Source organism: Mercenaria mercenaria, chromosome 5, assembly GCF_021730395.1.
Source record: "Mercenaria mercenaria strain notata chromosome 5, MADL_Memer_1, whole genome shotgun sequence".
NCBI lineage: Eukaryota > Metazoa > Mollusca > Bivalvia > Venerida > Veneridae > Mercenaria > Mercenaria mercenaria.
In genome coordinates, this window is record NC_069365.1 from 72,257,387 (window position 1) to 72,285,122 (window position 27,736).

The following is a 27,736-nucleotide window of genomic DNA, read 5'->3' on the forward strand; positions in this document are numbered from 1 at the left end:
TTTTGTAGGGTTTATTGCAGAAATCATTTGTGTATAATATAAATAATACTGGCAGTAAGTATCAGAAGGATAAATAAAATTCTTTAACGCAAAACGATTTCATAAGAGATTGAAATTCGGCGACCACCGGGAAATTACCATAACCGAAATACACCCTATTCTTTCACAAATGGTATTTTTGAAGTGATTTATGACTGAACTCAAACATATATATCATAAATTATTATTTTTCAAAAGGAAATTAAAATACCTTTGCGCGTTACGTCTTGTACATGATTGAAAATCGGCATGCGCACTGGAAATTAGTGCATTCGGAATTTCCATGTCCTAGATTCTCTAATGTACACAGGTATTTCTTTAATAAATCGTGTTTTTAGGGTTTATGATAGAATTCAATCATATCTCAAATAAATAATTAATTTACAAAAGGAAAATAAAATGCACAAAACGTTTTTACACAAAGTTGAAAATTTGTTGAGCGCACAGGAATTTTGCGCACTCGTGGATGAGTGCAATCACCATAATTTTGTTAGCTTTTGAATTAAATAAAAGCTTATCATATTTAACTGCACTTACCTTAAGCTTGTTAGACATTTATTTGTCACATGTAACTTGTGTGTGCTTACAAATATACTGTTTAATGGATATAATCAATAGGTGTGATAATCCAATCAAACTCTATCAGGACTAATCAGAGGCACGTGCTTGTTACGCCGCATATATTCAAAGGACATTAATTGTGCTTTGGCAATAAATGCAGTAAACGTTTTTATATTCATATATAAACATACATGTTATTATTCTTTTAAAAACTGATTTTTCATAATATATTTTCTTCTTAAATTATCAAATTAAACATGAAAAAATAATTCAATTAGTTCCAATAATAAATTTTCCGGTCAGCGCAGTTTATTCACTGACATGTATTTTGTGTATGATTCATTTAAAAATAGAATGTTTATATACACCGATATATTAATATTTTCTAAAATATGCAAAATGGAAGAAATAAAAATGAAAACATACAACTATTTCTGAGGGGTCGAAATGTCTTGGGGTCGAAATGTCTTGGGGTCGAAACGTCCAAGAATCAGTATTATTATATATGTAGTTGTTTACAAAATTTATGGACACCTGTAGTCCTTACCATATTAGGCATATATCCCAATTTACAGAAATAGGTTTGTAATTATTAACTGTTTTAATTTTCTCAGTCAATTTAAGATTAATTCATAGCAAATCTATATTTGATTATGAAAAGAAGTTAAATGGCCTAAAATGGGCCCCAAATAAATCCCGAATTATTGCAACAATTGTGTATTTATCACAAACACCTGGGGCATTTATTGCAGCATATATCACAGACGCCTGGTTAGAGGTTACTCTAACCTCTGAATGGTCACCTGTTTGACTGAGCATGTACATGGACCGAAAATGCCCAGAAAGCAACAAAATAAATTATTAAAAATAATGGGTTTTATCAACAGCCAGTGGAACGACTAGCCTTAACATATGTACAGCCTTGTAAAATGTAAAGTTCTTTAAATACATCAATAATTCAATAAATGCTTATTTTTCACATATACCTACCACTATGTTTTCCTTTTATATCCATTGTTATTCCATCTTCCGTTAATGACTTGTTGTCATATACGATTACTGCCAATGCTTTCAAAATTTCGCATAGTATACTTTCTCATTGAAATTGCAAGTCCCTCGTTTGACGAGAGCAATCCATGGTTCATCGTTCGGTATTATTGCTGGATCAAGTGGACTGCATCCCAATTCACTTTTATTGTACAAAGTCTGTACTTGAACAAGTTGGCCTTTCACTGGACTTGCTTTGTTTACTAGAGAATGTTCTCCGTAATTTCCAAAATCAAACTGGTCTACTTCTTGATAAGAACCCAATTCGTTCACGTAACTGATCGAGATTTTGGCCTTTTCAATTGTATGATGAACTTCATGTGTACATATAACAAACGGACATGACAACAACACGTATAAAATACACATAAAATATGCACACATCCATTTTAGGCCTCCATCTTGTGAAGAAAATACGATTGTGTGTAAAAAATTCCATGCCTTTTCAAGCTGGAAAATACCCCCACAAATATTCTGGATTAAAATTCAAAGAGATGTATTTGTTATATTAATTGTAATTCCATGCGAATATGTCATATACATGCCCTATTGGGCCTTGAATTTACCAAAACAAGATTCTCCAGATTTCGTCACCTCTACACATTCATTCATATTGTGTTATGGTTTTGAATGACGTCACAACAGGTGACCGAGAAAAGCGCCCTCTGTAAACATAGTATTCGCGGCCGGACAAATCCCACGATCATCGGCAACTGATATTTGACTAGTTATGTACCTTATAATATTGTGCACTTGGAGTAAATCAACTGTTCAACTTTTGTCATTTTCTTTTATTGCATGAAATAGTGACAAATACCAGTCTATTTGAGAGATTTTCTGAGAGAACTGATTGTAATATTTATGATATTGGACATAGGATATATAACTAGCTAGACCTATATTCACAATATCAAAAAATAAAAATTTTAAAAAGAAAATATCATAGTCTAGTTCATAGTCTAGTTCATGTACATGTAGTTCATGTAGTTCTAGAAACCGTACAGCGAAGAGCTGTATAAACAATGTTGTTTCTTAGGTCCTTTTGACATAGGCCTATGTTTTCCCGAAATAGTATTTGGTACTTCCAGTTCACAATATATGTGTGTGTGTGTGTGTGTGTGTGTGTGTGTGTGTATATGTTTCTTCTTGTAGTTCACATCATAATATTTTGTTATTTTCCATTTATATTATAGTTTTTTTTACATGTGGATCACTTCATACTATTTTGTTATCTTTTTCATTCATATTATAGTTATAGAACTTTATTATAGCAATACAGTTCTCAAAAGTTTAAAACTATGTAGACCTACACTGCTTCACACTGTCTTATGTTTCTTATAACAATACTGTTCATACTAGTTTAAAACTATGTACACTGTTACACTGTTTTATATTGAGGTTTTTAGTACCCAATTTAACCCCTTTAATTATAACACAGTTAGGCGACAACCCAAAAGTTGTTAAGTCTAGACTTAAAGGAATTTAGATTGGGTGCATTTACCACTTGATCTGGTAGGTTGTTCCATGTATCAACCACCCTGAGATTGAAACATTTTAACCGAGTTTCTGTACGAGCCATTTTTTTGTATAATTTCAGTATTATGACCTCTAGTATTTCTGGAGACGACTAGGAACTATAGTCTATCTTATGAACATCACACAGTTACAGCATCTATTCTAATATGTCTGGATTTGGTTGTCAGTTTAACTTAGATCTATAATGACAAAGTAAAGCTCTAGCTGTATATTCTACGATAAACTACGGTTAACGCGCGAGTCGGTAAGATATCCCATTATATAACGTCAATTATGAAGTCAGATTGCTGCATGACGTCCAGTTTATTATTACTTCAATATTATAAGATTCTTTCGCTAGTGGTAGGTGCAGATGGGAATATTCGACTCGAGGGTAACAGTTGGAGCGGTAATGAGGCTCAGCCGAGTTACCGCTTAAACCGTTTACCCAGAGCCGGATATTTCCATCTGCACCTACCACCAGTGATTGAATCTTTTTGTTGCATGCCATATTCAACAAAAAATAGTAGAAATAAATTCAAACAAATTATTTTATTATAGAACATTTTCTTATGGTAAGCGTATTAACAAGAGCGGTAAACAGGAAGTACGTCATGACGTTACAAAGACGAAAACAACGCAATAGTTCCGGTTTTGTTTTATCATGAAACGTTATGTTTTTTCCGTAAAATGACGTTTTTTGAATCGAGAAAAGTGTTATAAGGAATAAAGAGAATATATCAAGGTATTTGATTTTTATCCGTTTCACTACACAAATCTGTACAGATGTAGTTTGTTATACGTCATTCACAGCAATAGAGACATCTTACACACTGGGGTGTAAGATGGAGTTTTCCAGCACCGGAAAAATCACCAGAAATCTCAGTCTGGTATGCAAAAAAAATGAATATATGACCTTTTAATCAAAAAATGCTTTTTTAAACAGAAGGTCTGTCACGACTGGGTCTACATATAAAGGGTTTGGTAACAAATCACGGTGTCAAAACTTACGCAACTAATAGATCGGCTAAAGTGCAAAAGGAAATTATCATAGGCTTCAAATCAAACTGATTTCATAAGAAAAAACATTAATAAATGTGTTTTTAGACCGAACTAGACTATCGAGCCTATTAAATCTTTGCCATAAAAAAAAGCGCCACCACCAAAAAGTAGCGACAAGGTAAGGAGTAGTTGACATTTCCACCGGATTTACATTCTGTCATATATTCTTATTGATAAAACTTCTTCCGAAAATCGGAGAATGTAGTTCCGTAGGGTTTAGTAGCCGTGATTTAGCACTCAAAGTTTCTTAAAGTCATGAACATGAAACTATATACACGGTGAGGATGCGTACACCGGATATTGCCATTTAATGATAAGGTATTTTCCGAAAACGTGTTTATTTTTCGTCAACAAGGTAAGTAAAACACTATTTACTATTGTATTATACTTCTATAGAAGAAAAGATCATTGTTTTTAATAACTAGATACTGTGTATATGCTCTCACAAGCGTAAAATGAGTCAATCTTATGAGGAAACGCTAAAAGCTGTGATAAAATGGCATCTTTACCATCTGATAAATGCAGGTCGGGGACACATTTCTCCCGGTATCGTCACTTATTGTCTTGTGATAAAAATTCTGAATCATATGATTTATTTAGTTAAATATTAAGAAAATATGTGCAAAATTTTAGCTTTGTAAATGTTCAAATGACGGAGAAATCGATGATAAATGAGCGTCGATGGTGTACTGTGTATTGCAAATATATGTACTGAGTATTGACGTGTATCCCATTTTAGTGTACTGTGTATTGTTTACATTACCGCTGAGTTTTATAGAATTAATCTTACAAAATGTACATTATCATTTCCTTTCCAAAGTACAAAACAGTAATTTCTTTTGCCGTGAAGATACGTGATATTTTACATTGATATTTATAGCGTTTACTCTGTTGTAATTCATGTAATAAGCTCTAAACGTAACTCTCAGTCACCATAGTGCAACAGCGGGCAATATTTTTTGTTACGTCTAGCAGTTGTAAATGTATATATATTCTTCCACTGAGCATTGATTAAGTTGATTTTACACGAATTACCTCAAAAACAGTTAAAGGTATATTTTATAATTTTGCATTGGGATGCCACTAAGACTTACTCTCAGTATCCAACAGAAATCCCGGCCCTACTAATAAATACTATATTGTGATTTTTTTAGTTGCAGATTCAACTTGTTTATGTGTGTTTAGGGCTGGCTCGACGAACGAATTTAAGGCCATTGTATGTCATTTTGTTGAACACCACCCAAAATACGAGAATATTATAGTACGCTAACGACCAAAACGGCAAAAAAAAGTAAAATACAAGATAGCACCAGACATATGCAGAGAAAAAAAAAACAGAAAAAATACTGTTGATTCAGAAAATATTAACATACTTGTTTCAAAAAGAAACCCATCTAAAAAACCGGGATACACCGGAATACATTTTCCATAACGGGATACACCTGTATTTTGTAAGTTAAAGGTATTTTTGAAGTTTTTTTAAATAATTCAATCATATATATCATAAATGAATAAAATACGACGAAAGGAAAATAAAATACGTTCACGCAAAATTTCCATTACCGAAATACACCATTAATTTATTAATAAATGGTATTTTTGTAGGGTTTATTGCAGAAATTATTTGTGTATAATATAAATAATACTGGCAGTAAGTATCAGAAGGATAAATAAAATTCTTTAACGCAAAACGATTTCATAAGAGATTGAAATTCGGCGACCACGCGGGAAATTACCATAACCGAAATACACCCTATTCTTTCACAAATGGTATTTTTGAAGTGATTTATGACTGAACTCAAACATATATATCATAAATTATTATTTTTCAAAAGGAAATTAAAATACCTTTGCGCGTTACGTCTTGTACATGATTGAAAATCGGCATGCGCACTGGAAATTAGTGCATTCGGAATTTCCATGTCCTAGATTCTCTAATGTACACAGGTATTTCTTTAATAAATCGTGTTTTTAGGGTTTATGATAGAATTCAATCATATCTCAAATAAATAATTAATTTACAAAAGGAAAATAAAATGCACAAAACGTTTTTACACAAAGTTGAAAATTTGTTGAGCGCACAGGAATTTTGCGCACTCGTGGATGAGTGCAATCACCATAATTTTGTTAGCTTTTGAATTAAATAAAAGCTTATCATATTTAACTGCACTTACCTTAAGCTTGTTAGACATTTATTTGTCACATGTAACTTGTGTGTGCTTACAAATATACTGTTTAATGGATATAATCAATAGGTGTGATAATCCAATCAAACTCTATCAGGACTAATCAGAGGCACGTGCTTGTTACGCCGCATATATTCAAAGGACATTAATTGTGCTTTGGCAATAAATGCAGTAAACGTTTTTATATTCATATATAAACATACATGTTATTATTCTTTTAAAAACTGATTTTTCATAATATATTTTCTTCTTAAATTATCAAATTAAACATGAAAAAATAATTCAATTAGTTCCAATAATAAATTTTCCGGTCAGCGCAGTTTATTCACTGACATGTATTTTGTGTATGATTCATTTAAAAATAGAATGTTTATATACACCGATATATTAATATTTTCTAAAATATGCAAAATGGAAGAAATATAAAATGAAAACATACAACTATTTCTGAGGGGTCGAAATGTCTTGGGGTCGAAATGTCTTGGGGTCGAAACGTCCAAGAATCAGTATTATTATATATGTAGTTGTTTACAAAATTTATGGACACCTGTAGTCCTTACCATATTAGGCATATATCCCAATTTACAGAAATAGGTTTGTAATTATTAACTGTTTTAATTTTCTCAGTCAATTTAAGATTAATTCATAGCAAATCTATATTTGATTATGAAAAGAAGTTAAATGGCCTAAAATGGGCCCCAAATAAATCCCGAATTATTGCAACAATTGTGTATTTATCACAAACACCTGGGGCATTTATTGCAGCATATATCACAGACGCCTGGTTAGAGGTTACTCTAACCTCTGAATGGTCACCTGTTTGACTGAGCATGTACATGGACCGAAAATGCCCAGAAAGCAACAAAATAAATTATTAAAAATAATGGGTTTTATCAACAGCCAGTGGAACTGACTAGCCTTAACATATGTACAGCCTTGTAAAATGTAAAGTTCTTTAAATACATCAATAATTCAATAAATGCTTATTTTTCACATATACCTACCACTATGTTTTCCTTTTATATCCATTGTTATTCCATCTTCCGTTAATGACTTGTTGTCATATACGATTACTGCCAATGCTTTCAAAATTTTCGCATAGTATACTTTCTCATTGAAATTGCAAGTCCCTCGTTTGACGAGAGCAATCCATGGTTCATCGTTCGGTATTATTGCTGGATCAAGTGGACTGCATCCCAATTCACTTTTATTGTACAAAGTCTGTACTTGAACAAGTTGGCCTTTCACTGGACTTGCTTTGTTTACTAGAGAATGTTCTCCGTAATTTCCAAAATCAAACTGGTCTACTTCTTGATAAGAACCCAATTCGTTCACGTAACTGATCGAGATTTTGGCCTTTTCAATTGTATGATGAACTTCATGTGTACATATAACAAACGGACATGACAACAACACGTATAAATACACATAAAATATGCACACATCCATTTTAGGCCTCCATCTTGTGAAGAAAATACGATTGTGTGTAAAAAATTCCATGCCTTTTCAAGCTGGAAAATACCCCCACAAATATTCTGGATTAAAATTCAAAGAGATGTATTTGTTATATTAATTGTAATTCCATGCGAATATGTCATATACATGCCCTATTGGGCCTTGAATTTACCAAAACAAGATTCTCCAGATTTCGTCACCTCTACACATTCATTCATATTGTGTTATGGTTTTGAATGACGTCACAACAGGTGACCGAGAAAAGCGCCCTCTGTAAACATAGTATTCGCGGCCGGACAAATCCCACGATCATCGGCAACTGATATTTGACTAGTTATGTACCTTATAATATTGTGCACTTGGAGTAAATCAACTGTTCAACTTTTGTCATTTTTCTTTTATTGCATGAAATAGTGACAAATACCAGTCTATTTGAGAGATTTTCTGAGAGAACTGATTGTAATATTTATGATATTGGACATAGGATATATAAACTAGCTAGACCTATATTCACAATATCAAAAAATAAAAATTTTAAAAAGAAAATATCATAGTCTAGTTCATAGTCTAGTTCATGTACATGTAGTTCATGTAGTTCTAGAAACCGTACAGCGAAGAGCTGTATAAACAATGTTGTTTCTTAGGTCCTTTTGACATAGGCCTATGTTTTCCCGAAATAGTATTTGGTACTTCCAGTTCACAATATATGTGTGTGTGTGTGTGTGTGTGTGTGTGTGTGTATATGTTTCTTCTTGTAGTTCACATCATAATATTTTGTTATTTTCCATTTATATTATAGTTTTTTTTACATGTGGATCACTTCATACTATTTTGTTATCTTTTTCATTCATATTATAGTTATAGAACTTTATTATAGCAATACAGTTCTCAAAAGTTTAAAACTATGTAGACCTACACTGCTTCACACTGTCTTATGTTTCTTATAACAATACTGTTCATACTAGTTTAAAACTATGTACACTGTTACACTGTTTTATATTGAGGTTTTTAGTACCCAATTTAACCCCTTTAATTATAACACAGTTAGGCGACAACCCAAAAGTTGTTAAGTCTAGACTTAAAGGAATTTAGATTGGGTGCATTTACCACTTGATCTGGTAGGTTGTTCCATGTATCAACCACCCTGAGATTGAAACATTTTAACCGAGTTTCTGTACGAGCCATTTTTTTGTATAATTTCAGTATTATGACCTCTAGTATTTCTGGAGACGACTAGGAACTATAGTCTATCTTATGAACATCACACAGTTACAGCATCTATTCTAATATGTCTGGATTTGGTTGTCAGTTTAACTTAGATCTATAATGACAAAGTAAAGCTCTAGCTGTATATTCTACGATAAACTACGGTTAACGCGCGAGTCGGTAAGATATCCCATTATATAACGTCAATTATGAAGTCAGATTGCTGCATGACGTCCAGTTTATTATTACTTCAATATTATAAGATTCTTTCGCTAGTGGTAGGTGCAGATGGGAATATTCGACTCGAGGGTAACAGTTTGGAGCGGTAATGAGGCTCAGCCGAGTTACCGCTTAAACCGTTTACCCAGAGCCGGATATTTCCATCTGCACCTACCACCAGTGATTGAATCTTTTTGTTGCATGCCATATTCAACAAAAAATAGTAGAAATAAATTCAAACAAATTATTTTATTATAGAACATTTTCTTATGGTAAGCGTATTAACAAAGAGCGGTAAACAGGAAGTACGTCATGACGTTACAAAGACGAAAACAACGCAATAGTTCCGGTTTTGTTTTATCATGAAACGTTATGTTTTTTCCGTAAAATGACGTTTTTTGAATCGAGAAAAGTGTTATAAGGAATAAAGAGAATATATCAAGGTATTTGATTTTTATCCCGTTTCACTACACAAATCTGTACAGATGTAGTTTGTTATACGTCATTCACAGCAATAGAGACATCTTACACACTGGGGTGTAAGATGGAGTTTTCCAGCACCGGAAAAATCACCAGAAATCTCAGTCTGGTATGCAAAAAAAATGAATATATGACCTTTTAATCAAAAAATGCTTTTTTAAACAGAAGGTCTGTCACGACTGGGTCTACATATAAAGGGTTTGGTAACAAATCACGGTGTCAAAACTTACGCAACTAATAGATCGGCTAAAGTGCAAAAGGAAATTATCATAGGCTTCAAATCAAACTGATTTCATAAGAAAAAACATTAATAAATGTGTTTTTAGACCGAACTAGACTATCGAGCCTATTAAATCTTTGCCATAAAAAAAAGCGCCACCACCAAAAAGTAGCGACAAGGTAAGGAGTAGTTGACATTTCCACCGGGATTTACATTCTGTCATATATTCTTATTGATAAAACTTCTTCCGAAAATCGGAGAATGTAGTTCCGTAGGGTTTAGTAGCCGTGATTTAGCACTCAAAGTTTCTTAAAGTCATGAACATGAAACTATATACACGGTGAGGATGCGTACACCGGATATTGCCATTTAATGATAAGGTATTTTCCGAAAACGTGTTTATTTTTCGTCAACAAGGTAAGTAAAACACCTATTTACTATTGTATTATACTTCTATAGAAGAAAAGATCATTGTTTTTAATAACTAGATACTGTGTATATGCTCTCACAAGCGTAAAATGAGTCAATCTTATGAGGAAACGCTAAAAGCTGTGATAAAATGGCATCTTTACCATCTGATAAATGCAGGTCGGGGACACATTTCTCCCGGTATCGTCACTTATTGTCTTGTGATAAAAATTCTGAATCATATGATTTATTTAGTTAAATATTAAGAAAATATGTGCAAAATTTTAGCTTTGTAAATGTTCAAATGACGGAGAAATCGATGATAAATGAGCGTCGATGGTGTACTGTGTATTGCAAATATATGTACTGAGTATTGACGTGTATCCCATTTTAGTGTACTGTGTATTGTTTACATTACCGCTGAGTTTTATAGAATTAATCTTACAAAATGTACATTATCATTTCCTTTCCAAAGTACAAAACAGTAATTTCTTTAGCCGTGAAGATACGTGATATTTACATTGATATTTATAGCGTTTACTCTGTTGTAATTCATGTAATAAGCTCTAAACGTAACTCTCAGTCACCATAGTGCAACAGCGGGCAATATTTTTTGTTACGTCTAGCAGTTGTAAATGTATATATATTCTTCCACTGAGCATTGATTAAGTTGATTTTACACGAATTACCTCAAAAACAGTTAAAGGTATATTTTATAATTTTGCATTGGGATGCCACTAAGACTTACTCTCAGTATCCAACAGAAATCCCGGCCCTACTAATAAATACTATATTGTGATTTTTTTAGTTGCAGATTCAACTTGTTTATGTGTGTTTAGGGCTGGCTCGACGAACGAATTTAAGGCCATTGTATGTCATTTTGTTGAACACCACCCAAAATACGAGAATATTATAGTACGCTAACGACCAAAACGGCAAAAAAAAGTAAAATACAAGATAGCACCAGACATATGCAGAGAAAAAAAAAACAGAAAAAATACTGTTGATTCAGAAAATATTAACATACTTGTTTCAAAAAGAAACCCGCTTACAAAGCGACCAATTTGCAACAGAAAGAAACCTTTAATTTGGACAAATGGTGAGTAGCCTGTTCATTGGTGGCAGTGGAAATGTATGCTACCTACCTCGCCATCTAGCAGAACTCAACATTTACCCGTGCTACCAGTACAAAAATATAATCTAGAGACACATACACGACGGTGTACATGAAACTTTCAATGTTACACAGAGTGCAATTCCATGGACAGACAGGGTTTTCAAAGAGTATTGTTATACAGTCTATGAAAGAATGTGACAAAATAGATGGATGAATAAATAGCCTTTAATCAGTTTGGTTGCCAAGAAACGTTTTCTTCGATTTTATAGTTTCCTATATTTCTTGACGTCGCAAAGTGTTTTCATCAACAACTTGGTTAATATGAGGTATAGTGAAGACTGCAAGTTGTTTTGAACAGCAGGCTTATAATTCTTCCAATGATTTTACAATTATACAACTTCTTGCATAACAGAGACCGCATTTCTGGCGTTAAATTAAGAGGAAAGAGAAAAGCAAGACAGACGAATACTTATTGACATTAAAAGAAGAAGCTAGTTACTGCATAAATGTGATGAGTGTACATTACTTCCACATAAGATTGGGCATTGATACTGAAATAGGTTCTGTTGTGACAGATTTATTTTACCACCAAGTAATATTGTAAAAGTCATGTTTTACTTTGATAAAGAACAAAAAGTCATGTACATTGAAATATTTATTAAACAAACTTGAAACGTAAACACAAATTCATAAAATAGCAAAGATAATAATAAGATAGTAGAAGAACTCTATAAGATTTGTCTTTCGTTCTAATCCTTTCCACCAACTGTATTTGTAATGTTAGTATATAAATATAATTATGTATATTGTTGGGAATAAATATGTTTAAACCAAAGATCATAAATATTTGACATTCAATAGTTTGAATACATGAAAAAATCGAAATGATCTTCAAGTCAGTTCCCGATCGTTTTTTATAGTTCAAAGTTGACCTTAACAATAAATATACAATTTTGGTCAACAGGGAAGTTGATCACATAAAAGTGATAACGAACTGTTTGCATAGAAATGACATATATCTTGCAAATGAAGTGTGCAAAATACTTTCAAGAATAACACATGGCACTGTTTCCTCCTACTTTTAACACAAATTGCTCAGTGCATATGACACCCATTTTGTTTCGTATGAAGCAAGTGGTGAGCTAATTACCTTTCAGAACAATGCATTTAAAGCAATAAAAATAGCTTTGACTATATTATTTAAGAAAATTTCAAGTGAAACTAGTTCGAAGGTTTTACGTTGAATGAGTCTAGGGTTATTAAGTAGAAACAACTTTAAAAGTTCAAAGCCCCTACCATAATGACCTTTGAACTATTGACACCATAATCGATAAAGGTCGTCTTTTGCCCAAGGTTTATGTCTCTTTGTAGTATGAAAGCGAAAGGGTAACATAGTTCCATGTTTGCTCTTCTTGTAAGGTGAGACCTTTTCCACACTTGTCGTCATCATATCCCGTGTTCCATTATTATAAAATTTAAATTCACGGCTGAACTTGTGGCTTGGTCTTTAGACAGTTTCTCGGAGTAACTATTGGCATGCCGCTGTAATTGTAAGTTGTAATATCAGTGTTCAAACTGGTGCTTGTTATTTTCGCTGTGAAGTCTAATTTCATCTGCAAACAGAAAAAGACATTCTGTCACTTAGGCCAATGGAATTACATGCCTTGTCTATCTAATGACCATAAATGCTGAAAATATGCACATTTTCCAATATCAATACTCAGTACACTAAACTGCAATACACAGTACAAATATTACTTTGAAAACTCAATACACAGTACACCATCGACGCTCCTTTATCACCGATTTCTCCGTAATTTGAACCGTTACAAAGCTGAAATTTTGCACATTTTTTCTTTGTATGTGACTAAATAAATCGTACGATTCAGATTTTCTCCACAATGCAAACAGGTTATGGTATCAGGACAAATGTTTTTTACGGCATGCATTTATCAAATGATAAACTTGTCATTTTATCCAAAATTTTAGCATTTCTACTTAAGATTGACCCATTTTAGGCTTGTGAGAGCATATACATAGTATCTAGTTATGAAAAGTAATGATCTTTTCTTCTGTAGTAGTATAATACAATAGTAAATCGGGATTTTACTTACCTTGTTGACGAAAAATAATCACGTTTTCGGAAAATACCTTATCACTTGGTGGCAATATCCGGTGTACGCATCCTCACCGTGTGTATTGACGCTCTTCAAACGCGCCTTCACGTCAGAACGAAATTGCAGAAATCAGACACCATAGGAACATAACATCGGGGTTCACCTCTATTCTATTTTAAATGAAATAGTAACTTGAACACAGAAATAATTCTTGCTTATTCATGGACGTTTTTCTATTTGCCAGTTGCATGTTGTATCGGAAACTTGCATCATAAACGTGCTATTGGCAGTTGGCATTCCACTTTGTATGTTGTACTTGAGTCTATAATAGACTCTAACTAAATGGTTTGCCGGTCAGTAGTCATAAATATTGTCCGAAGTCACAGATTGTTTTTCAAGTTTTGACTTCAGACCAGCAAACATGACATTGTGTTGCTCATATAATACAATTTATCATGTGACTACTTACAAAATTAACCTGTCAAATTTTCTTGCTATATGACCGGTCTGGGCAAATAAGTAAAAAAGTAGGAATAAAACTGCAAAATTTGTGCCATTGACCGGTTGATAGGTCAGTTCAGGTTAAAAACTTTAGTCAAAAATGAAATTTATTTCTAAGTACATGTAATAAAACATTTTTTTAAATGGCTTGCCGGTCAATAGTGAACAATATTAGCCCTCGCCCTTCAGATCTCAGACAAATAGTATTGACTGTTGACCGGTAAGGCATTCAGTAGGTGTATATTACGGACCTGGAGAATTATGTAGGAGTTACGTAAAAATATGATGCCAGCATTGGACATTACCTTTCTGCAGCTGTAAACTAGTAATAAACCGTCTTATTTGCAAGAGTGGCAATGACTTTTGCAAGTGCAATTTACAAATGCCTTTAAGACGCGGTATAATATTATTAGTATGCACATATACACTTGAAATGAAACTTCTATCGCCGCCATCAATAGATTTACAATGTCTTTAATTTACAACTAAAATATATATGAAATGTCTCACCAGTTTATAAGAGTATATTGCAAGTAACTTATTCAAACTGCAACGGAATTGAAAATGGCTAGCTATGAAGTAATTCGTTTTGCAATCACGCCATCACAATCCATTTTTGACAACAGATAAGTGTCTAAGAGTTTTAACAAACGAACGGATCGCATTTAAATGCAGAAAAATCTTGACAAAAATGATTTCTTTCTGCTACCAAATCTTAGAACAAAAATTTAATGTGGCTTGATATTTGATCATACATCATTCAATATCCTTATAAATATTTGAATGACTTTTAAAAATGAACAACTGTCGTAAAATGGAGAAAAAAACAAAACGATACCGCTGCATAAAACGACTTTGTGGAAATTTCAAGATTTTTGTTTAAACGTTATAGGAAATTCATAAATGTACCGACGGCGAAAGAAAATGCAAGACACATCAAGGAGTTGTTAAAGTATTGTATACCGGTCTATATAATAGAAGTATTTACCAACATGTATATTCTAATTGAAACATAGACAGAGCATTCGGTCGAGTATATTTTCTTTAATAAGCGACGTTTCCAAAAAAATTTTCATACACAAATATTCTAAAGACTGGCATAATTTGCAATGAGTAATAAATGTATTTTTGAAAAGGAAGAAGGACCAGCTTTGTGATGTGTAAAAAGAAGACTTAGAAAAAGTGACAAAATAAACACGCGATGAACATTAATTTAAAGCGGATTTTATACAACACATGTGTGAAGTTAAGCTCGTTCGCATGACTCAAACGAGACTGCACGTGGCGAGAGACAACTTAAAGGTCCAATACTAAGGAAAGTGAACATTTTAATTTCTTTTAAAAAGCACAGAAACTATTTCATTTTATTGGAAAATGAAAGTTGGTATGTAGAAATTCGAAATAAATCGCAGTATATGTACAATTATTTTTCTTTGAAGTAAGAAGAAAGTTAAAAAGACCTGGGGGGTCATTCTGTCGATTCATTGAAATTTCAACATAATACACATACATTTCTTTGAGTTCCAAAGACCTTCTGTAAATTTTGACCTGCCAATCTTCATTATTTAGTGTCTTGCAGAAGTCTATGCACTGGCTATGAAAAAAATTGCCAACTCACTTTCCCTTAGTAATGGACCTTTAAGAATAAGTCCCGCTTTCAAGTATTTAAGAACACGACTACAGATCCGCTCAAAACGTACAAGCCAGGGACAACGCCTACAAGAAAGATTAGTGTTATTACTACCGGATTTCTTCGCCAGTTACCATATGGTGCATGGTGCAATTTGAAGCGATTTGTGATGAAATATAGTTAAAGTCCACTAAAAATATATGACATGCACTTTGTCTATTTATTCACTTTGAGCTATCAAATAATTGTTAGAACAGAGTAGAATAGAACCAACATACAGTACCTTTAGTTACTTAGAACTAGCAGTTAAACGAGTATACAATGCAGTAACGATATTAGGGGCCTCTGTGGCCGAGTGGTTAAGGTCTATGACTTCCTTTCACTTGTCCCTCACTGATATGGGTTCTAAATCTCGCTTGGATTTTTTACGTGAGGAATTCATCCAGCTGACTTACAGAAGGTCGGCGGTTCCTCCCAGGTGCCTACCTATGATGAAATAATGCCCAGAGAGGCCCCTAGAATCTTTCTCAACCATCAAAAAGCTAAGTCGCCATATGACCTAAATTGTGCCGGTGTGACCATAAACCAAACAAAAAATCAAATGTATTGTTATGCCTATAATATCATTAGAAGTAAAAATTTCAGAATTACGTCTTTTGGAAATATAGAACAATTTCTATGTGTACATCTAAATTACTGAAAGTAGGAATGTTTCTGACACATGAATATCCCGAGCGTTTAAAATATGACCCTGAAAATAAGGTCATGTTATCGCATATGGAGCAACAAAGGCATTGCAAAGAAAAACAAAACAACTTAAATGGTCCGTACTTTAATTAAACACGGACACTTTCGTGATTAAAACCATTTTGCTCTTCCTGGTTATTACAGATCGCGTGATGCAATTGCGCTTTTAGGAGACATCTCACAATTAATACTTGTCGTATTTTTTTTTCTGGAGACACATCTGAATTATAAGCCCTTATACGCTTTTGTTTTACCAGGAACTGTCTTAAGAAATAAAAGTCATGTATTCAGAGTCTCGTTGTTTCTCGTATATGGATATGGCAGCTGAGTGGAGAAAAAACGCGAGCATGGTACATGTTTCTGATTACTCTCTCATTGATTTTCGTCTCGTACAAACCGTTTGTGACCTTACTGCATTTAGCGAACATTTCATCGATTTTGCCTTCTGCCGTCAGCTGTCTAGGAGATTTTGAGGATTCTCTTTGTATAGTGTCTCAAAAAGCTACCTCAAATACCATACTAACGTAAAACAGACAATGTTGGCCCATGTATCACGCTGCAGCAACATAGCGGAGACTGAAAGACCTTTGGCTATGACCTAGTTTTGAACAGTATTCGAAATTCACTCCAACGAGGAAAATGTCATAGGAAGTCATAAAGTAATTAAACTCCCGGTCAAAATAATAAAAACAATAAAAATTATAGCCATTTGTGAAAAGAATCTTGGATTTTCTTCAATAAAGGTCCTTTCTATATTTTTCACCTAAATCTAAAGTGTACATGTAAACTATAATCCATGCCGAAAAAAGATAGTATATGTATTGTACATATACCGAGGCATACAAAAGGTTCTCTTTGGTCCAATTGCGATAGACGACTGTTTCTCGGCTTGCCTATCTCATATTTCACAGAAATCAGAAGTAAAAAAAGTTCTCCATTGTTCTCGAAATCTTCAGCTCCGTCGCTATTTTCAAACAAAAGTAATACCGACCCGCCGAGACGGCCCGGAAAAAGAATTAACTGCTTTCTAATATAAGTGCGAGTCAATTTGTCGCCTTTATTGGATGAAGAAAACATTCCTGTCCGTAAAAAAGAGCCCGTTTATGCAATCTGACTGCACGGGAAAAGGGGTATTTTAGAGCCTCTTCACCAACAGCCTCACTGGCCTATATGTGAGTGAGTTTTCATAAGACTACCAGTCCATCATGGGATAATATTAGGTAGATAATATGCATGCACCCATGTTATATGATGAACAGTGAAAAACATAATTACACTAAGTTTAATTTGGAGGAGGTCAGACAAGTAAATTCCACAAATTAGTTCACAGTTTAAGATTAATCATTTAACTTACCTCAAACAACAGGTTTTGTAAAATTTCATCAAACTAAATATAAAAGACGTACTGTCAAGAAAAGTCTATCAACAGATACCGTGTTAGGCAAATAATGGTACCATAAGAAGTTTTATACAAACTGAAAGAACTTTGTGTAACATACATACTGTCAATCTAAAAATAACATTAGAACAATGTTAGAGAACTATACAACTTTTTTTTATAAAATTTACCCCTCTTTAACGACTACCTCTGTTTAACGGACAGATATCAGTGTTACCAGCGATGTTGCTCTACACAGGTTGCAATGTATAACAGAAAAAGAAGCTGAGAATTGAGTATACTCTTTGTCTCGACATTTCTGGACAACAATTTAAAAAAAAGTATGAATTGCTTTTCAATACCTCAAATCATTTTCTACTTTTTAAACAGGTTGGGATGTTATTCACATCCTTACACGTACGTTAGTGTTGCACTGTCACATCGATAGGAATAGATAATGTTTCCGTATAAGTTTGTTGCTAAGCAACCTCTTTCTGTCCGACTTGGAAGCCTCGCACCTTCGATATTTTTAGAACAGTTTCGTAACTTACTGTACACGCTTTTGTACTAAAACATGAACCTTGTTTCGCACAACAGAAAAAACAAACAACATTTGTTTATCAGGTTAGAAAATAGGTTCAAGATATCATACGACAATATGACCCATTTTACACTTGAAGTTTTGTTTAAAGGCAGAACCATATTGTGCCGCAGAGACATGTTTCTCAAATCTATTTTTAATTCAGCTAATCTCTAAATTACCCAGAGAGTGCACGACGACACAATAGTGCGTTGTACCATTTTCAAAGGTAATAGTTTATTCAGTTTAATTCGGTGTTTTAAACCAGTTTAATTTTGAAAAATATTTTCATGACATAAATAACAAAGTCAGACCAATAGTACAATGCCATTTTTTTCCAGAATTGAGTCTGCCCTTTACCCAACAGTCAAGTCTGTAAGATTATCATAAAAATGGAGGAAAAGTTGAACACACGACCAATATTGAAATATTTATAACTTTATTAAATCTTAATAGTTTCGAACTATATTAACGATTCATCGGGGATACAAATAGCCTAAAGTTTCATACCGAAATAGTATAAAAAGGTGCTTTTAGTCACAAGACGTCTTGTTTTAAAAATAGATAATTCGTTGGAATATAAAGGCTTTGTTCAACTAGGTTTGTTGGTTAGAGGTGGACGCTTATCCCTAGCTGCAGAATAATTTCTTGACCTTGTTTCACAGCAAGATCAGATGCATTTTTCCTTTTAATATAATCTGTAGATTTTGAAGATGTTGTATTATCGACCTAAAATGTATATAAACGCATTTCGTAAACATATGCCACGCCTAATAATGGAATTTCAATGTTGCATAATTATAAAACAACAACACAAAAAAAAAAACAACATAGAATGAACTCAATGATTTTAAAGACAACAGGGTCCAAACCGTAACTAAACAAAAGCGGATGATACATACCGTTATGTCCGCCCTCTGTAATCGTTGTCATCGTAAGATGTGTCTCCTTGTTGTTGTCGGCATGTACCAGCACCGAACCCTCGAGGTTGTAAATTACAACTGCAGAAGCAGACGAATTCTTCGCGGCGTAGTAAATTTTATCACTGAATGTACAGTCTCCACGTTTTATCAAAGCAACCCAAGGTTCGTTTTTAGGGACAATATCAGGGTTGATCTGAGTACAGCCCAGTTCGCTATTGTTATAGGAAGTTTGTACATGAACTAGCTTTCCTTTTATTGGACTGCTATTGACACGAGCGTTGTTCGCATAGTAACCCCTCTCATAGTCCTCATCGGTCTTCCGGTACCCAGAAATATCTCTATACTCAATCGATATTCGGGATACTTTCAGAGAATCCTTTGTAAGTTCTTCTTTCTTGCAATTAACAGCTTGTGTTAAACAACACAAAGAAACATATGCGTACAATATGCTCACATTCACGCACATCGGTCGTTTACGACTCCATTTTGAAGAATTTCTGGGAAAATCCATATCGCCCTTAACAAATTTCTTTCCTTTAGCTATTTTTTCATTTTAACAAGATGTAAATTAAAGGTTTAAGTTGTAATATTAGCATAATATTTGCATAATTGCTGGTGTAAATTCTTCAATATTCCTGGAACACTTGATTTTATGCTGGTAAATACCAAAGTCCCATTGACGTAATAAATACTCTCGTATAAACAAAATGCGTTTATTGGAAATCGACAGGAATTCTGCAGAAAACTCAGCCAATATATATAGAGGAGTTATAAAACAGCTACAAATACAGTAAAACACGACTTTTCTGTCTTCATTGTGAAACATTTATATACACAGACAATCAAAGATATTGCATTTTATGCAACAATGGAATGATCTTTTTATATATATATATGAAAGGCGTTTGATATTGGCGACCATGAAATTATTTCTTTATAAATCGACATAACACCATTAAGTCTATTACACCAGAAATAAAAGACAAAGCCTAAAATAACATACCCAATAACATCTATAGACGACATAATGCTAGTCGGTTCCTTCATAGGATGTTTAACAAATGCAATGTTCATAATTGTGGTAAATCTCATTTATGCAAGAGTATGACATTTTTTAAATAGATAGAAATTTAAGGTAGGAACAAAAATACCAAATTACTTACAAGACAGTTTTTATTGTGTATGTTGTTATGTCTTGAGTCAAAGAAGAAGCACTGGTCTAACGCTAAGCAGCAGAATTCGCGGTGGCTTTCTACAATAAGAATCCATGTTATGGGTCGAACATCTTTGTAATTTTCAGATTCAATGTTTCTCTTAATAAACTGATCTTTTTACAGATTTTATTGAACATTTATAAGTCGCCTGAGATTTATTGTTAGCCACTTTCCCGCATGTCAGTTTGTCAATTAGTCAGACAAAAAAACTGGACCAGCCATTACTTCATCAATACAAAATTGATACATGCACAGAGGGTAATATTGCAGAAAACACGTGTTTCATGCGGTTGCTGTGGCAACGAGTTATAAATGTCCAAGTCCGCACACATCTCTGCATCACGTGTACCAAAACGCCAATTCATACGTTGATTCTGGTTAATATAGGGGCAAATACAAATAGATAACATTTCGATGTCTGGTGATCCCATGGTTTTTTTTTCTTTTTGTATCATTTGAAAGAGATGTGTCTGCTGAACAAATGTTAGTAAATCAAATGACAATAATAAAATGCACGAAAGCTGCAGTCTTCTTTTTTTTTTGACTGCAAAATGATAAATCTTCACTGTAATAACTGGATTTCTGTTAAAGTATCACAGAAAACTATAAAGTAAAAACAAATTCAAACTTCTATAACATATTTTGTCATGTAATTTATGTTTCCTTTTTCAGTAGGCAATACACTTTCAAATGATACCAAAATTATATGAGCTTTCCAGGCATCAATATTTAATAAATTTTAATAGCACTGTTAGATCTATATAGACCTTGCTTATTTGTGGATCTGATACCTTAACAATTGCGATTTATAGCCTAACTGGTTATAGTATTGATGATAATTCTTCTTAATACTCATCATCGTCTTATATTTACGCGTCACACAGTTCACAAATTTACATGCTACACCTGTTCGCGAATTCGCGAACCACTTTCTTCGCGAATATGTGCATCGCGAATATTGGCGAAAACAAAACAGTTGCAAATATTTTAAAAAATGATATAGATCAACCCTAACAGTGATTTGTCATTCAATAAAATCATTATTTGGAGTTTAGGCGCGAAGGAATTAGATCTATAGATTTAGAAAATCTATAATAATTAAGAAATGAAATTTTTTTTTCGGTGTTTCACAGAATAGGATCGGCAAATCCACGAATCGCGCTATTGTGACTGTATTTAGCGAATTTGCAGACATTCAGTTAGATCTACATGTACTTCTGTTATGAGAATTAACTGGTAGACAATGTGTCATAGATTATTGAAACAAAGACAAATAAAAACGTTGAAGGATGATATTTGATTTTATTGCAAAAGATAAAAGAAATCTCAAGGTTGGCTGCATACAGATACTTATTTCTTGTCAGTCTCGCCTTGATCTCTTCCCCTGAAAAAAAAGTTTTATAGATACGAGATAATATTTAAATGAAATATACAATAAAGGAGGAAATACATAGATCTATGTAATGGAAAATGAAATGCCATCCGATTTATTAATCCCTCATTGTGTCAAATTTCAATCTGATTTGTAAAAAGAAAAAAAAAAGAATGAAAAAGTCACCCTATGCTAAATAAATAATTTTTATACACTTATACACTGAGACATTAATGACAATAAACAATGATGGTATACAACAGTATCATAAACAGGCCGTGGGAAACATAGTTTCTATAGAATTTAATTGAGTCGGCGCAAAAGCCACAACGTGCTCATGTTCAGCCCCCCCCCCCCCCCCCCCCCCCCAAAAAAAAAACAAAAAAAAAAGAAAAAGAAAAAAAAACAACAACAACGAATCATGCCCCTTTTATGCTACCATGGTATACCATCACTTAATTACTTAATTTAAACTTTCACATCTTAATCACTTACCAATTGTGTAGTTCACTGTTGCAATAGATTGACATTATTCCGAACGCTGGTGCGATTTCTTCAGTATCATCTTTCCAAACACTGCTGGTACCAGACATATGGGTATCGGACCATGCATAGTTATCAGAATCATCAATGCCAAAGGATCTGTCATCAGCTTCACCAGTGGGAAGCCTGCAATCGTAGCTGCCTTCTTCTTCTTGACCATCAACGCATCCACCAAATCTATCATGATTTCTACTATCGCAATCGCTACCATCAACTTTGCCACCACATCTACCATCACTTTCTTCACTATCGACTCTGTCATGACACCTACCATCACCTTCGTCAACATCGACTTTGGCATCGCATCTGCCATCACCATCGCCGCTATGAACTCTGCCATCACATCCTCCTTCACATTCGTTATTATCAACTCTGCCATCACTTCCTCCATCGCCTTGGTTACCATCCGCTCTACCATCATATTTACCATCGCCTACGTCATCATCCACTTTGCCCTCACACTTACCTTCGCCTTCGCCACCATCCTCTCTACCATTGCATTTAACATCATCTTCGTCATCATCCGCTCTACCATTGCATTTAACATCGCCTACGTCACCATCCACTCTGCCATTATATTTATCACCGCCTACGTCACCATCTACCCTGCCATCACCATTACTACCGCTTTCGTCACCATCAACTCTGCCAACACATCTACCATCTCCTTCGCCACCATCAATCTTGCCATTGCATCTACCATCGTCTTCGTCATCACCAACTCTGCCATTACATCTACCGTCGCATTCTTTTACACCATTTCTGTCACCGCATTTACCTTCGCTATCTTTTTTTCCGTTTCGCCTTTCTGTTCCTTTAAGCCATCTTCTTCATTTATCCACCGAACTTTCCTCTCCATCCTATAGTGTGGCTGGCATCCATGTTCCCCGCATGTGCACACACTAGGATTGTAACGGATTGTATCTACAACCATCTTGCGTTGACTTGGCTTTCTGGTTTGATCTGAATTTTCAAGTGGCTCTGGCGTTTTAGGTGGTCCTGAAATCAATGGACACAGGTCTGTACATATAACACATTTATATTAACTGTAAACAAATCGAATACAAAATGTATGCAGACTATAGTCCAGGTTATAGTCTAGGCTGTAAGGTTTTGATACCAGTCTAAGATATCTTACCTGCCAATTTCAAATTTCAGAAACAATCAATCAGATGCACAGTCTAAAACAATTTACCCTGCCGGGTTCAAGGAAGAAAAAAAAGCAGAGTTTTGAGTCAGTTAAATCTCAAACTAGAATCATGTTATTTGCCTATTTGAAAAACAAATGTGCAGACATAACTTATCAGATGCAGGAATTAAAGATTAGCCTCCAAATTTAGTTCTATACCCTTGCAATCAGGTCTATATTTATCAACGATTCATGACAGACATTTCAATTCCGGTCGAAATTTCAGAAGTGTATTCTATATGAGGATTTTTTTTATAAAGTTTATACGCAAAAAAAAAAAAAAAACCAGTGCCAGTGTAGTGTTATTTATTTACATAAAATTTCGACGTACTTATTCGAAATTTCGAGATACCAACTCGTCATTTCGAGTTAGTAAGTCGAAGTTAAATAGCTCGAACTTTCAAGATATGTAACTCAAAATTTCGACTTATTGTTTCGGAATTTTGACTAACACAGCTCATAATTTCGACATAATGGGGTAAAATTTCAACTTATTTACTCAAAAGCTTGACTATCTCCAAATTTTCACTTACTAACTAGAAATTTCGAGCTACAAAATTCAGAATTTTGGCTTAGTAACTACCATTTATGGACATACATGTATAGGTCCTGGTCAAAAATGGTATCTTGGACAGCCCTTTGGTAGCACCGGAGGTTCACAGATAATAACATTATTATTAAGGTAATGTTCGCACTTAAAACATCGCCATTTTAACAATGTTTAAGTTTGGAAGATTTTCGACCCAGTTCGAGCCCATATGGCTAGAAAGCACAAACATACAGTATAGCAACGTATAGTTACTGGTTCTGACTACCATTTTAGACCAAGATCGGGTACATGGAGTAGATATGTGTTATGAACTAACGCGTTCATTTTATGCTGCGGAACGTTTTCAACCGCGATTAAGGGTTATGTGCTCACTGCTTGTACCAAGTTGTACCCGAATACTCCAGTTCCTTATTCGAACTTTGTATCTCTATTTTGAGTCATACTCTCTCATATCCGTGGAAAATACCGCTTAATTTATATCCTTAAAACATTTTATGACGATAATGTTTATACACTTTTTGACAAGATTTTATTGCGATTAAAATATTTTTCATTTTCTGTTTTCTATTCGACTTTTGAAAAAGGAATAGGAAACCAGTTCCTTACTCCTTATTCGGGTTTTCGATCTTACTTACTCGTCTTATGATGTAAAGTGGTACCTCTGAGAGCAAGCACTTACAGAAAAACAGAGCTCTCTCTTGATAAAAGATACATAAATTAATGTAAAACAGCTAGAACGTTTTTAAATTAGCCCTGTACAGTAGGCAAAAAGTACTGACACTTTTTAATATTTGAAAGAGATAACTAGTGAGCGTAAAATGTAACCGGTATTTTTCGGAAGAGAGCGCAGAAAAAGTAACGTTACAAACAGAAAAAAACTAACTCGTACCAGTCTATCCTTCTAAGCCTTAGCAGAACGGAGACTTAAACCGTTTAACCCTTATCATGCTGGACACGATTGATTCTGCCTTTGCGACCAATCAGCCTGCACATCCGATCATGATCTGCACTGTTCGCCATTCAGTCAGTATCTTTTTGGTATGCACAGTTAAATGGTACTCTCGAAATTGAAAGATTGACAAGTTCATTATAGAAAAGCAGGGTAAATGCTAGTAGTAATAAGAAGAGCTATCTCTTGATTTTAGTGTTAAAGCGATATCACACTCCATTAAACTCTTATATAGCTCTACGATATAGCTCTACGCCTATAATGTTTTTGGTTTCAAATCTAGCACTTTTGTGTAACAAGTTATCTCATACTCTCTGTTGATGCATGTATATCTTAATGTGCTATCTTTTTAATGTTACTAATATTAATACTAATGATGCTGCTGCTGCTGCTGCTGATGATGATGATGATGATTATTATTATTTTTATTATTACTATAATGTTATTATCTTGGCATCATCAGGATATAGACCCCTTTACGGGAAAAAATAGGCTATAATCCACATCAATCCCCAACCACCACCCCTAAGAGTGTTTGAAAGGTTGATAACTCATCATATTGCATCTGCCTTTATTAACTTTGTTCATTCCATAAATAGAGGGGACTATAACAAGACAATGCCATTATCTTTTATTATTCTATTATCATCATTTGAGCCGTGCCATGGGAAAACCAACATAGTGGGTGTGCGACCAGCATGGATCCAGACCAGCCTGCGCATCCGCGCATCCATGCTGGTCGCACACCCACTATGTTGGTTTTCGCATGGCACGGCTCATTTCTTAATTTGTAATCTGTTTTCTCAGAATTCATGAACTCAGTTGAGCCTTAATGGCAAAAAAAAAAATAATTTCGTAGATTAAATAAAACTTCACTTACTGTAATGAATGTTGTATAATAAGTTTGGCTTGTACCACTGATCTCTTGTTTCCATTTTTAATTACTTAATAAAAATTCCTTCTGTCTGCTTTCACGGTTTTCGAGTTACTATGACTTAGACGTCTGAAACATTGACGTTATCGACGTTGTACGTCACCGTGACGTTGACGTAGGGCAATTTAAGTTTTCCGTTTTTGTTGACGAGTAAAAATAGTCAGTTGGGACAAACAAATAAATTACATTTCCAATAATAATAATAATAACATAAAGTCTTTAATTATGAAAGGTAATATACCAGGCGTACATAACATAAACATGCCATTAATTCCAGGCTAGTCAGCCAAACTCTGTTTTGGCATCTTATTTGGAAAACGTTTTTTATCCTACCCTCATATAAGATATAGCGCAATATCGGCCTGCCTAATAAACTTTGCTTTACCTAGTCAGTGTCAAGATATCACTTTTGCGGGAACTTTTGAAATCACTTATTTTATCAAAATTTTGCATTTAAATCATCACCATTGTATTGGAAATGCCTGAACTTGGAAAATGAGTGGTCAAATCAAAGGTTTTTATCCTGAAACAAAAAAGTTATTGCTATTTTTCACTTTTACAGCACTTCAGCCGGAAATTTTGAAAACAATTTTTTTTCTGATTTTTTCATTGAAACTGTTATCATTGTATTGAAAATGTTCTAACTAAGAAAATAAGTGGTAAAATCAAAAGTTTTTATCCAGAAACAAAAAAATTATTGCATTTTTTCATTTTTCCACAAACTGAATTACACTAGCAAACGTCATATTATATGACGTCAAGTCTGCACGCTGTTGCTCTTTCCAACGACTTTTTCCTAATTTTCTGAACAAATAGGATAAATAGAATATTAGATTACTGTCTGAATCAATTTAAATTTATTAGGCTCGTCTACGAAAAAATATAAGGCTCGGCAGAGCCTCGCCTAATATATTTTCTTCAACTCGCCTAATAAATTTATCAGACAGTAACCTAATATTCTCGATATCTAAGTACAATCATCATATAATTTACAATCTTTATTTGTATAATATTTTGTATATTATAATAGGTAGCTGCTAATCCAGATTTTTTTATTATCTAACTAATGTCACATATGGTTTTATAAATGTTTGTGTCCCTTTGTCGTCAACACATTTTAGATCGTGTGTCAACATCTCTTTTTCTAATTCGACTCTAATGCCGTTTTGTCATCTTCCATTTTAGTTCATATGTGATATTAGCTGATTCTTAATTAATGATAACCAACGAGATCTAAATTATAAAAATTGTGATAAATTTACATATATAGTGTAACAAGGTTTCGGCTTGTAACTTTATAAGTATGTATAAGTGTTTGATATAGTGTAATGGTTTTAAACTTTGCAATAATTATGTATTACTGATAGATATTGTGTAACCAGGTGTTTGGATGGTATAATGCTAATGCATTGAATATCTGTATACTGTTGCTTTAACTATTTTAATGTATATGGTACTCGAATATATTGTATTGCACGTACACAGGAGCGACATACTTCCAATAAACCGCAAGAAACAAAGTACTGCCACTTAACTCTGTTCAATTCGAAATATTCAGACAAAGGGAATTATTTCCTTTTGGTTACCATAACAA

General features: G+C 33.8%; 3 protein-coding genes across 4 annotated transcripts in view; all 3 read right to left on the reverse strand.

Moving 5' to 3' along the window:
• LOC123557593 (RING finger protein 150-like) overlaps nt 1-20,053 on the reverse strand; it is a 60,710-nt gene extending 40,657 nt beyond the window's left edge. The window contains exon 1 of one of the 2 annotated variants that reach the window (XM_045349147.2): nt 19,371-20,053. In XM_045349147.2, coding sequence (XP_045205082.2) covers nt 19,371-19,902 — 532 coding nt within the window. In that variant the 5' untranslated portion in view covers nt 19,903-20,053. Of the gene's footprint in view, nt 1-1,590; nt 2,267-19,370 lie in introns of those variants that run through there. The other variant, XM_045349148.2, reaches the window with a different exon arrangement.
• Nucleotides 7,386-8,120, reverse strand: LOC128557129 (E3 ubiquitin-protein ligase RNF130-like). The gene has a single exon (XM_053543914.1). It carries the CDS (start codon nt 7,908-7,910, stop codon nt 7,401-7,403), a length of 510 nt encoding a protein of 169 aa, XP_053399889.1. The 5' UTR covers nt 7,911-8,120; the 3' UTR covers nt 7,386-7,400.
• A 1,768-nt stretch (nt 20,054-21,821) lies between the features above and the next one.
• On the reverse strand, nt 21,822-24,072 carry LOC123559122 (protein qua-1-like). The gene is made up of 3 exons (XM_053544682.1): nt 24,041-24,072; nt 22,473-23,345; nt 21,822-21,989 (listed from the first exon to the last, which is right to left on the reverse strand). The coding sequence occupies exons 1-3, from the start codon at nt 24,070-24,072 to the stop codon at nt 21,956-21,958; spliced, it is 939 nt and encodes a 312-aa protein (XP_053400657.1). The 3' UTR covers nt 21,822-21,955.
• Nucleotides 24,073-27,736: the final 3,664 nt, after the last annotated feature.

Coding starts and splice junctions, on each gene's coding strand:
- LOC128557129 (XM_053543914.1), bottom strand. CDS start 7,910: ATGGAATTTTTTACACACAATCGTATTTTCTTCACAAGATGGAGGCCT.
- LOC123559122 (XM_053544682.1), bottom strand. CDS start 24,072: ATGACGAGTTGGTATCTCGAAATTTCGAATAA. Junction 23,346..24,040: donor TATCTCGAAATTTCGAATAA/GTACGTCGAAAT, acceptor TAAATGAAGAAG/ATGGCTTAAAGGAACAGAAA. Junction 21,990..22,472: donor AACAGTGAACTACACAATTG/GTAAGTGATTAA, acceptor CTTTTTTTTCAG/GGGAAGAGATCAAGGCGAGA.